At 39.2% G+C, this 12,622-nt stretch overlaps 2 protein-coding genes across 4 annotated transcripts in view; both read right to left on the bottom strand.

The window, feature by feature from the left end:
• Positions 1-7,190, bottom strand: part of LOC129729620 (zwei Ig domain protein zig-8) — a 113,940-nt gene extending 106,750 nt beyond the window's left edge. The window contains exon 1 of one of the 2 annotated variants that reach the window (XM_055688333.1): positions 6,648-7,190. The gene's annotated coding sequence lies outside the window, so the exon portion shown is untranslated. Of the gene's footprint in view, positions 1-6,582 lie in introns of both variants that reach the window. The other variant, XM_055688334.1, reaches the window with a different exon arrangement.
• Positions 7,191-7,688: 498 nt separating this feature from the next.
• Positions 7,689-12,622, bottom strand: part of LOC129731427 (dynein axonemal intermediate chain 7) — a 70,486-nt gene continuing 65,552 nt past the window's right edge. For both annotated transcript variants that reach the window (XM_055691422.1, XM_055691421.1), the window contains exons 9-10: positions 8,024-8,087; positions 7,689-7,904 (exon numbers count right to left, since the gene is read on the bottom strand). In XM_055691422.1, the coding sequence (XP_055547397.1) occupies positions 7,767-7,904; positions 8,024-8,087 (202 nt within the window). In that variant the 3' untranslated portion in view covers positions 7,689-7,766. The remainder of the gene's footprint in view (positions 7,905-8,023; positions 8,088-12,622) is intronic.

Here is a 12,622-nt window from a genome sequence, read left to right on the forward strand (position 1 = left end):
TAGCTCAGAATGGCCGAAATCGCCTTCTAAAAGTCAGAAAAGGCCAAAAAAGAAAATGATCCCAAATTGAGCTCAGAATGGCCAAAATCGCCTTCTAAAAGTCAGAAAAGGCCAAAACAGAAAATGATCCTAAATTGAGCTCAGAATGGCCGAAATCGCCTTCTGAAGGCCAGAAAAGGCCAGAAAAGAAAATGATCCCAAATTGAGCTCAGAATGGCCGAAATAGCCTTCTAAAGGCCAGAAAAGGCCAAAAAAGAAAATGATCCCAAATTTAGCTCAGAATGGCCGAAATCGCCTTCCAAAGGCCAGAAAAGGCCAAAAAAGAAAATGATCCCAAATTGAGCTCAGAATGGCCGAAATAGCCTTCTAAAAGTCAGAAAAGGCCAAAAAAGCAAATGATCCCAAATTTAGCTCAGAATGGCCGAAATAGCCTTCTAAAAGTCAGAAAAGGCCAAAAAGGAAAATGATCCCAAATTGAGCTCAGAATGGCCGAAATCGCCTTCTAAAGGCCAGAAAAGGCCAAAAACGAAAATAATCCCAAATTGAGCTCAGAATTGCCGAAATCGCCTTCTAAAGGCCAAAAAAGAAAATGATCCCATATTGAGCTCAGAATGGTCGATTTGTATCCTTTCGGTAGTTAAACGCTTTGCTGTCAGAGTACTTTTTAAAGAAAAAAAAAATAGTTGTTCGAGAGCCCGCGGTGGATGATTTTACGGAGGGTCTCAAATGAAAGGTCAAAAGCTATATTTTCAAATGGTGAAAATTTTTGCGATGCCCATTTTTTGAAAAAAGTTGTTCTCCTTACACGCCGTGATGCTGATATGTCTAATATTTATTATATAAAAAAGAATTTCTGTCTATCTGTCTGATCCTTTTGGACTTTAAAATAGTTGAACCAATCGGTGTGATTTGTATGTAGGTTTTTTTAAGCCGAAAAAAAGGTCTTATGTTGGTTCATTCTTGCGTAACTCGAGAGCTAATCAAACAAATAGAGTCAAGTTTGGCATGTAAGGGCTTTGGATACGAAAAATGTTTCTATGATGGTGTTACATACCACATTCCGCAATAAACATACATTTCTGCATAACGCTAGAAGTAATGTTTGCTTTAATAAAGTGGACAAAAATTGCCAATTTTTCATGGAAATACCTTCACACGAAATGACGATACTTCCTATGCAGTATCAAACATAGTAACCCATGAATCAGAAGAAAAAAAAATTGACAGCTCTATCAGTCGAACTTTAACCGTGATGTCGAAAGTAGTGAAGCTACTCCGTTCAGAAGTGTGCACGTTCAAAGAACGGTATCCCGCCCCGTCGAAAACAGATATCAGGCGGCCAAGGTACGCCGGATACCCTCGTTCCGGCATCTACCTGGTTCCAGACGGCCGACGACCCTGAGCGACAAGAAGCTCCAAAGGGTGCTGAAGAGGAAGACCGAGGGAAAAATGGCTACATCGATCGTGCGTGCGCTTGGCTTGGAGGTCGGAGCACCGGGCTAACAGTGAAAAAGTATTTGACGAACATGGACATACATGTTAGGAAACGGTCTCAGAACTGCAGACAATGACGCAGCGGCAACGGCTGAATAACATGGTCAAGTCGATTTTCCTGACGAACCGCGACGTAGCGGTGGTAATGGACGACAAGACCTATAGCAGCCTGGATGACAACGACTGGCAGGGCGCTTTGTATTTTACTTCCCCTACGAAGGAGGTGAGCTCCGAGGTGAAGTTCATTTCACACACCAAGAAGTTTCTGCTGTGGCTGACCATCAGCTCTTCTTTCTCTCCGGACTGACCGTGAGCGGGGAAATTTATAGTGCCTGTCGGAAATTGCTTAGTTCATCAAGAAATACCAAAGGGGCGAAGACGCAGTGTTCTGGCCGGATCTGGTGTTGACCCATGACTCGAAACGATCGTTGAAGAAGATGGAGCAGATGAATAAGTGATGCCCCAGTGTTGGCCCCAGTGGCGTTTCATCGAGAATTTCTGGGCAAACCTTCGGCGTAACGTTTTATCGCGAAAAATGGGAAGGAATTGATCAATGAAACAAACATGCTTACACGCATGTTTTCATCCACCATGGCGAATGTTTCGGTTAACTACCGGAACCGTTCGCAAGGGCGTAAAATTTAGTTGCAAGTAAGCTAACATAGTAAGCTTTCTTGGGAAGTATATCAAACTCAATTATTTATCGTAGTTTCTGTCCATTTTTAATGCGAACGTCAATCGAGCAAATGAGCCATAAATAAAAATGGAGAATTTTAGAGTACAAGATATGTTTCGATGATGGTTTGACACCACTCCTTCCGCTGGATACCACACCATACAAATCTATATCCATAAATATCTCTGGTACCTATAACTACTGTACAGATTGCCGTGATAAGGGTACATAAAGTTTGTTGAGTACGGGGAGTGTGAACTATACATTAGTTTTTCTCTATCTCATAAGCGTGGCTAAGAGGATCCATTGTTACTCTGGAAGCTCGAAAACGTCTTTCATGATAACCGTGTTACTTTGAATACTGTTCGACTATTCGAACTATTGTACTAATGAAAATTGTACTAATGAAAATTGTCGAGCTTTGTTGGAACAATAATTACGTCCTCTGACGTCGATTGCTGCCTCTCCCTAAAAAGGTCGACAGGCTAGTATACCTAGTTAGCCATAGCGTAGCGGATTGCGGCAGTAACAGCAGCGAGTTGTGCCCGTATCAGCTGGCTTTCCAAATTTGCTTCCGGCTTAAACAAATCACTAGCCCGGTTGGTTACATGTCTCAGCAGCAGCGTGGTTTTTTTTTTCAGTATGTGTTGTCAGAGTGCCTCTATTCCCGCACTGTTGGGGTAGCACAAAGACTGCGATCATCATATCAGATTTTTAACAGCAAACTGCGCCTTTTTCAAGGCAAATAAACAAGTAATACCAAATCATGACGTTTCATGCATTTCTAAGACATATGGCATATGTGCTTTTTTTCATCGATATTTTTCGTGGAACTTTGATCGCTTAGAGGCACGTGTTCCCGATGTCCGATCGAGCTGAAATTTTGCATGGAGACTCTATTCGAGAAGACGAAACTTTTGAGCCCTACCGCTAAACGATATTTGAAGGTCAGTTTTTCTCATATATCTCATTGGCACTCTAATGTATATGGATAGAGGCCTTATAGAAGCAGATGTTTTTTTAAGCTTTATTTTTTAGCCGCTATCACATGGACAAGAAGGTGAGAGGTTTTATGAATATGAACTTTCCGAACTATTTATTCGATCTCTTAGGCCATTTGTGTACAGGATTTTCAAACACAAGAAGTGTTTCTGTAATATTGAATTCCCTGTTTCTCAGTAGCGTGGGCAAGAGGTAGTTTTCTTTTTGCATTCCTCCAAATATGATTACTATGAAAATTTATACTACAGTCATCCAAAATTTAGCGCGTGTTTTGCTATATTAGTTTTTTTTTCTTATCTCAGCGTCGAGAATTGGATTTATTTCGGTTAATTTTTTTTAGTTGTTTGTGGATTGTTCTTCAACTACCTATAACTTCAAAGTTGGAAACTTTTTCTCAACTTTTCAACTTTTTTCATATTGCCTGAAATGACAGGACGGAAAGAGAAGCCACGCATAGCTACGAAAAGGAAAAGGGAAATATCTCTTTCTGATTCTAGCATATCTAGTGAAAATTTAATTTATGTTCTACTTGAGTGAGCAGCCGACGAAATTGAGATTACTGTAACTGAAATGGTTTTAAACAGGAGAAAATTTCACCTATTGTGGAAACCATTGCTTCTGAATTTAACATTTTTTAAAGAACGTTTTTTTCGGACGTTAAAGTTACTTATCAAATTGGCCGAGGAATAAGAAAAAAAAGATGTATGAATTTTGCACATATGACATTTAGAACACCAAGCCGTTCAAGGTTGTCTTAAAACGTCTTACCAACGATCAAACCGTTGCTGAGATCATAAATAATTTGACGGAATTATTTGGCATAGCCCCTACTAGAATGATGATGAAACAAAAATCACTAGTGAAACTAGTAAAAGAACTGCAATTTTCCTTGTGAACTATTTGAGTTATTTTAACCGCAATGAGGTAAACAATTTAATTTTTTCAAAGCACATGCTTTGTATGATGTATTGAGAGAGCCGAACAGAATAGTTTCTACAAAAAATTTGTTCTCCGAAAACATGATAAAAAGACTGACAAGAAGCCACCATACATTAACCGGGAAGAGAAAGCCCCACTAATATTAGCTTACCGTTCTACCCAGTTTTTACAAACCCAATCAAACATCATTCTAGGACAACAAGGGTTTGCAGTGGCACACAAAAGTTGCAATCCACTGCGGCTAATTCTGTGCATCCTTAAAGATAAAATCCCCAGCGATGAGCAATTTGGAATCTATGAAATTATATGTAAAAATTGCTATTGCTAAGGCAAGACGATATGAACAAAATACACTTTCACAATCAAAACAAACTTTGAAACATATTGCTAGTTTTCCAGTTGTATACAATTTTTTAATCATGTTCAAGCATTCTTGACATATGGAACAAAATTGAAGAATAAATATAATTATTCACATACAATTCTCAATTGTTACGATAAGCTTTCTTTGTCCTTTTCTCAACAAATAGGCTTAAATTCCTATGAAGAATCAACCCTATTAGCGAAAGCAAACAAATCCTAACGATTATAATTACAAATTTCTAATAGTACTGAGAACTCACCATTTGACCATCTCAAATTATCAGCTGATAATCCATGAGATACCTTTATTACAAAGAAACTGTCCCTAACAAAAAAGGAAAATTTATCTCAAATCATACCCATCCACTTCATAAAATTTGAACATTCAACTTGTATCTCACCAGGTATCTATTCCTCATAAGCAAAAGCTTCGCTCTATAAAATTTCATATGGAAAACCTAATCTAATTTTCCTGGGAGCAAGCTCTGCTCGAAGGAAACCAATTCAGGCCACACTTGCATATGATTCGTAGATTGAGATACAAAATTACTGTTTCAGTGCCCTGCGGCCTGTAAACTAGACGCACATCACAGCGCAACGTGCTTCAGGAAGACGGAAAGCGGTTTCATAGTGAGGAGGACTGCCAAAAGCACCTCGGCTTCCAAAGAAGCAAGATAAAGTTAAATGGCTGTTGGAATAACTTCACCACATGAAGAGCTCTAAAATTGAAACTTTTTTAAATCAATGATTCGGGCAATTCCCCAAAAAGCGCAACTAAAAAGTTTATCCAAATACATTTTATGGGAATGAAATAAAAAAGAAAATCATATTCCCTCGAAACAGTGGCAAACTGAAATGAAGTTATCATTCTCCGGCTCGGCTTGTATCTTCCGACGGTGTGGCGTGGAGTGAAACAATTCATGCTGGAATCGAATATAGCGGTGTTTACTGCTTCCACTCCCTTGAATCTGTAATGAGAAGAATCGAAACTCGAACTACTGGTTCGCAGGTTCACCACACAGTTGTTTGTATGCAGGCACAGACTATCGTCATCGTCGTCGAGTGGGACTCTGCGAGGCATTCATGCGAATACGGAATGATGCGTACGTGTTTTCGACATGTAATCCGGATGAACCGTGCGCTGCTGGTCTGGCACTGTCTGTCTTTCTATCTCTCTACCTTACTTACATCGTCCTTTTCATATAGATAACAAAAGCAGCCCGCAACAAATATTCGGTGGTATTGATTGGTGTGCACAGTAAGGCTGTGCGGAATTTCGATTTATTTCGTATATTTTCTCTTATGAAACACCAAATTTTACGAATTTACAGCTTAGAGACATAGGAAAACATTATTTGATCCATGTTTAATTGTACAAAAATAAATAATTTGAGCCATGAAAATCCCTTAAGAAAATCAAGTAAAATACTGAAAAGCTGTTACAAATTCAACCGAAATCATATTTAATAACCTTGATTCTAGATGTAAATGTTAGTTACATTTGACTTGCAGGTTGTCGGTTTTTTTTTTCAGAAATCTACCTGCACCTTCAGTTGTACCTTTTTTTGTGGACCCAAAAATGAGGCCCTCTTTTGTTTCGTTTCCCACAGTTTTATTTCGCACAGCCTTACAATCTACGTACAGGCTGTCGATATTTGGGTGAATAAATTTTGAAATTTATGAATTCTACCATGACAACATACTGATCATATTTTTAAGGTATGGAATCTGATGTCCCGACCGACAACAACGATGTGCTTAGGAGGGTTATGCGTCGCATTTGCCTTACAAAATAATCTTCTAAAAAGTTTGTTTTGTATGTTATGTACAGTGCGTCTCCACCCGCTCCACGAGCTCCATCGGAGTTTGGTTTTCTATGCGTTAACATAGTAAGCGTTGGATCCGACATACTCTGGTGTGCTATAAATTGCGTAAGCGTGGCATGTAAAATTATCTTAGGTGGCCCTGATATTTTGTTTTAGCATAGACTTTTTTCTTCTTGTTTTTCTTTCCTTGTAGGACGACAAACCATTAGTGGAACGAAAATGCAGAACACTGAATCACATTTTTCTTCGAAAAATTATCATCCTTCGTCACCTTCGGTTTACCTCCTTTCGTTTGCATCCTCCACGTAGGAAGGCGCAGTCTGTGCGCCATGACAATTGATTCTTACTTCCGTTCGCTCCTGTTCAAGTTATTCCAAGCATAATCCAGATCCGACATTCCTTTATTCTCTTTTAAGCGCTTTTCCTCAGCATTCACTCACACTGCCACTTCTATGAATAATAATAACTTGACTTGCCGTTGGCCCCCACTATCTTCTTCAACCTAAAATTCATACTTTTATGATGCGAACTTGCACACACTCACAGGTACCACTGTGGGCCGATATAATTATACGATTAAATTATTCCACTAGAAACTGTGCAGTGGAGCTATTTTTTTCGGGCACCGAAAAGTCCCATCTTCTCTAGTCCCCGCCGCTCAGGATACCGCAGCGTCCGTGATCAATTTTTATGGTAATAGCCACTGCGTATAGCCAAGTGAGCGCACAGAGCACAGAACGAACCAAAAAAAAAAGTCTAACCCGATGACGACAACGGCGACCGCGGAAGGGAAGCAACGTTTCGGTGCTGGCTGAAGGACATCCGCGAATGCTGCGTTTGTTAGACGCTACTGGCAAAGACGACGAACCGACGGTCACTGGCAAACGCGGCTGCTGCATTACAATGGCACACCGACCTCCCAGAGAGATAGAGAGAGAGCGAGAGTCAGTGGACCATACAGTAGCAGCCTGCGAGAAACAGAACAGAACGGACTTTTCCACGCCGAAGCTGCGAGAGCGAAAAAAAGTGCGTGGCCTGCTACGTGTGGCGTGCAGGTGCAGTACTAGAATCGTCGGCTGTTTAGATGAGGAAAGATAGAAAAGGATCGTCCTCGTTGTTCATTCACAACATCAGCACGCGGGAACGAGGAGAGCGAGAGCAAGAGTGAATGAGAGTGAGCGAGCTGTGTTTTGATGCTCATCGAGTTCTTCTTTGTGTCACCAAGTAGCAGCAGCCTAGAGCAGCCGATAATGGCGATGCGATGCAATGCTTCGGGAGCCCTCCTGCCTGTTAATGCACACGCGGAGTCGGGAGATAATTTCATTCACGATGATTAAATTTGTTCTTTTGGAATGAAAACACTTTGAAAGGGTAGTTACACTGCTGTAAGGCTGATTGATTTATAACCTATTTATTATCAGTTTGATGCCAGCTTCTTGGTGTCTTCGTGCTTTGATTTCGTGGTTTTATGAAAAACTCAAAGGTCGGACGGACTTGAGCAGCTGTACGACATTGTCTCTCAGGATGGGGTTCATGCCTTCCTGTTTCACTTTGGACGATGGCTGCGAGTGCTCCCTTGCCAGATGGTACAGATCGGCGTAATGCTGTGAATATGCACAGATATAGATAGAAGAAAAGTAAAGGTTTCAGTTTATTTGGGGTACGTATTATTGTAAATCACTGAGCCGTGAACAATGGGCGTCCAATGTACGCATTTACTTACCCCCATACCCTCGACTGGTGTGGTGTTGAAAACGGGGGAAACATCCAGCGAATCCACAATAATACTGTAATCGTAATAGATAGAAATGGAGCCTATTAGGTGGCCTGTTTGATTGGTGAGCCCATGGACTGACTGTACATAAAAAAATAGTTGATGCAAACCGGATCATGATTCGCTGCCGATTGTTTCCCTCCGTGTACATGCATTGGGGTGTCAATGTGATGACTGAATGGTGAATTTTAGCTCATTCAGACATTACTCATGAGTGAATAAATATAGCTCTTCAACCATTCTTATGAATTTTGGTGCTCCTAGCCATTACCAAAACACATAGTAATTGCTCGCCGGGTTCGTCGTTTCAACGTTATGTTTACGAGAAAACTCATTTAAGTCTCTGAAAAAAGTTAGTAGTTAGGGAACCCAAAATTCATAGGGATGGTTGAATAGCTAGCTTTTGGACTCTACCTGTGTTGACCAGTGTATTTTTTATCACCATTTCCATGTTATGTAGTGAATTGACTAGATACTTTATCCCGGTACTAATGCCGAATCGAGAGAGTTACACAGTAGTTGAAACTTTTGTTGAAAACTACATATGTAAATTTGGAGCACCGTTAGAATTAGTTACGGATAATGGGGCAAATTTTGTAAGCGCACTCATGAAAGATGTGTGCAAGATTTTAAAGATCAAGAAAATTTCCACTAGCCCGTATCACCCACAGGCTAACCTGATAGAGGGATCGAACCGCGAGTAAAAAAGTTTACTAAGACAATTAATTGGCGGAAATACCCACACCTTGGATAAACCAGGGACTTCCTTTGTTTTCCGTTTGAGATTACACTTCAGTAAACTCATTCACGGGGTACACTCCTTTCGAATTGCATTTGCATTCAAAAGAAAAGCGCACGCAAGCGTATTCAGAAAAGCAAATGACTGGCAGCCAATATGGTGTAAATTAGTCCTAGTTAAATCAGTCCCAACCACGTCAAAAGCTCTAGAACATGTGGAGAGGATCTTATAAAGTCGTGGAATTTCCAAGTGGAATGACCATTGTAATAAAAAATAAGAACCGTAATCAAAATAAAGAAAAAAAGTGGTAACCAAAAAAAGGCCGCCAATTGATATGGTGACATCGCAGGAACGATGTTCGGACTTCTGTATGACAAGAATTATTTAAACACAAATTTCTGTGACTGATAGATGGAAACAAGAAATATTTCGGCTGCAGATGAGCCCAACAAGCATCAGTATAAAATCGCTTTAACTGAGAAAGGTCGGATCAATTGTTGAAAATTGATCAATTGAAAAAAATAATGAAATAAAGACATGAAGAAATACGAAAAGTCGCCGATAATATTTAAATAATAAATATTTAAATGGAAAGATGATTGAGGGCGTATTACAAAAAAATGTGATGAAGATAAATTAAATAACTAATGACAATGGGAGTAACATTAATGGGAAGGGAAAAGTTTTTTTTAAGGAAAAGACGCGTGAAGAAATAGAAAAAGTTGCCAAAAGAGGTACGCGAAATTCGAACAGCATTTTTTTAACAAAATATAAAAGCAATCTAGACGACACGAATAAGTCATCGTCAGGAGCTGAGAGGGTTGCTCCATTGAACCCAGGTTTTTGGAAGGTCGGGTGTCCACGGTCTAGAGAGGCGAAAAGCAAAGAAGAAGCCTAGAAGGGCGCCGAAGACAGCACAGCTCGAGGTCGAGTCTAACACTAGTATCGATAAGGCGAAAGCAATTCCATCACAAATTCAACGCAATGACGAGCGGTATGAATCAGAAACGATTGCGCCAACTCAATAGGCGATACACATTGAGATTATAGGAACGATATCCTATCTCATTATTAGAAGACTTAAGAGAAGTCTTTAAGGAGAAGCCAATCACGAAAATGCAAAATCACGAACGATCACAACGCCACGCGATGTAATGGAAGCGGGTCTTTAGAGACCCTGCACGGCCGGTCAAGGGCAGCGAGCCGACCGACTCTATTATACAACGGGACCACTGGCATCCACCGGACCATTTGCCAGGTGTCCATAAGGACGAAACCAACAACCAGGTGCGCAGGTGTATGCATTGAAGACACTAGACAAGCATTATAATGATATCCAAATAAGCTGATGGAGTCCTATTTGCTTGAAATGACGGTCAATATTTGCTGGCCGTGTAATATAAAATTCTTTGCTTCAATTATTTGTCAAAAACATTTGCTGTCTTATTCAGTCAACGAAAAATTAGGCAAATAAATCCAAAGGGTTTTTAATGTTGTTATGGCAAATAAAACTATATTGTTACATAGATTTTTTTATGAAAATAAACCGCATCGTGTGGTGGTATAGCAAATATATTCGGTGAAATATGAGCGAATCGACTTCGCTATTTTTTAAGCAAACAGAGTTATATTTGATATTGATTATAGTGCAATAATATAGCATATATAAAATAGCCCGAAGAAATATTTTGCTCAATAAAAGCAGTACCAAATATAGCAAATATTTGCCTTGTTTATTGCCTGATTAACACTCAGCTATTCAAATGTAGCAAGAGATGGAATCGGTGATTTAGAAATATTGTAGAAATCGAACACCAGCGGTTTTTCAGCGGACAGAATTTTACAGAAGGAAATTACATTATTTGGGTTTAACGGAAAATTGTCAGTGGATCTGAAGCGATTGTTTGACGACATAAAAACCTTGAAACCTACTCTTCTGCAAATATTTTCAACAAAAATCGATCGAGAATTTCTAATGTGAACTTGAATAAGTTTTGTTTTCTAATTCGTTTTTCATGCGAATTGATAACGAAATTGTAAACGATTTTTCGATACCTTTTATTAATAAACTTTGTTTGAAATCTTATTTTTGCTAAGAGTTTTTTTCCATTCCCGGTTCCCGGGAATTCCCGGGAATTAAGGTTTCTCATTCCCGTTTCCCGGGAAACCGATTTCCGGGAATATTGCAAACCCTAAACTGAATCGTAACAAAAATAGTAAGAATATCAGTCAACGTGACAGGCCGACGTAAGTCTTTTTCTTCAAGAATACTCACAGCATATCGAGGTGGGGGCGGATGTAACGTCATCCATCATTTTTCCCACACTACCCTACAGGGTTCCGTCACTTTGTTTGCTGTAGATAGACTCCGGAAGAGGACCGATCTTCTATCGGGTGATAAAATGCATAACGATATTACGCGAACTAGTACATAGCCTTCTGCTGTGTTTAACTTGAACGGAAACGAAGATCCGCGAAAATCTGCACATTCAATCAAAAGTAGGTCAGTTAGTACGACTTAGTGAGGCACAGCGGTGTAGCGAGTTCACAGATCGAGAGCATTAACTAGTAGCCTCTCTTAGCTCTCCTAGTCAATGGAGCTTACGCTCATATAGAAAGAAATGGCCATATAATGGCTTGAGAGAAAACAGGATAGGAGATAACTAATGAAAAAGTTTTTTCTCCAGACAAGTAATTATTTGTGGTTCTAGAGAAAATTACACTGAGCCTAAATAGCGATAAGTAATGCTGCCCCAAAACTTAAAATAGTTGCCCTAGAAAGATTATAGCTTTTAAACCATTCCTGTGAAATTTAGTGCATCTAGTCCGTGTAGAAATGCGTCGTCGCTTCAACGTTATGTTTACTAATTTAAGTCTCTGAAAACATGTTGGTACCAGGGGGCACCAAAATTTATAAGAAAGGGTAAAAAAGCTGTAATATTTAATTTTTTCCAGTTTGTGCTTTAGGGCCACACCTGTGTTGACCAGTGTTACCAAGGATTCAAATGTGTGTACTTTTGAATGTAAAAATTTTAAAATTGAAATAGAATATTTTCTGTGTTTGTCCTAAAAGAACCGCAAATAAATTAAAAGGGCGTATTTTGTAAAGGAGAACATCAATAGCTTTGAATACATAGTATTGAGATGAAAATAACTCCAACATCGCAAAATGTTTCTCTTGAAGAGGTTTGATAGTTGTTCGAAGTCAGTTTTGATGTGAAAGTTGAAATGAAAAAGAGTACAAATGGTGTTCTTTTTCCAATAAATCAGTAATTTTCAAAGATAGAACAAAACTTTTTCAGACAATGTTGCCTAAAATTAACATGGCTGCTTTTCTGTCTACAAATATGAAGTTGAATTCCTTTTTTTTTTTTTGAGAGTTTGGTTATTTAAATCGTTGATAACATAAAAAATTGTGGAAGAAAAGTTTTCTGTGCTCTCGATCCAAATTTTTCCCCCTAAATTAGATGTCTGGATCATTTGTGAAAAATTCATTTCATTATATATTGAGTATATGAAGTATATATACCATAATTCAAATTAATTATTACAAAACCTAGAGAAGTTAATAAAAATTCTATTTGAAATTAGGTATAGTGTTATATTGTACCAAGTAAGAAAATTACTCGCAGAAAATGTTAAACCAATTCCCTTGGCAACCCAACACATCCATTTTTCTGCCCATTGCGGACCCACCACATAGTAGGCGAGCGTTGCTGCTCAAGTGAGCGAATTACGGCAATTGAACGTAAATTGCAACCACGCGGCGTCTGAACTTGGTGAGTTATTTTCTCGGCATGAATTCATTG

Source organism: Wyeomyia smithii, chromosome 3, assembly GCF_029784165.1.
Source record: "Wyeomyia smithii strain HCP4-BCI-WySm-NY-G18 chromosome 3, ASM2978416v1, whole genome shotgun sequence".
NCBI lineage: Eukaryota > Metazoa > Arthropoda > Insecta > Diptera > Culicidae > Wyeomyia > Wyeomyia smithii.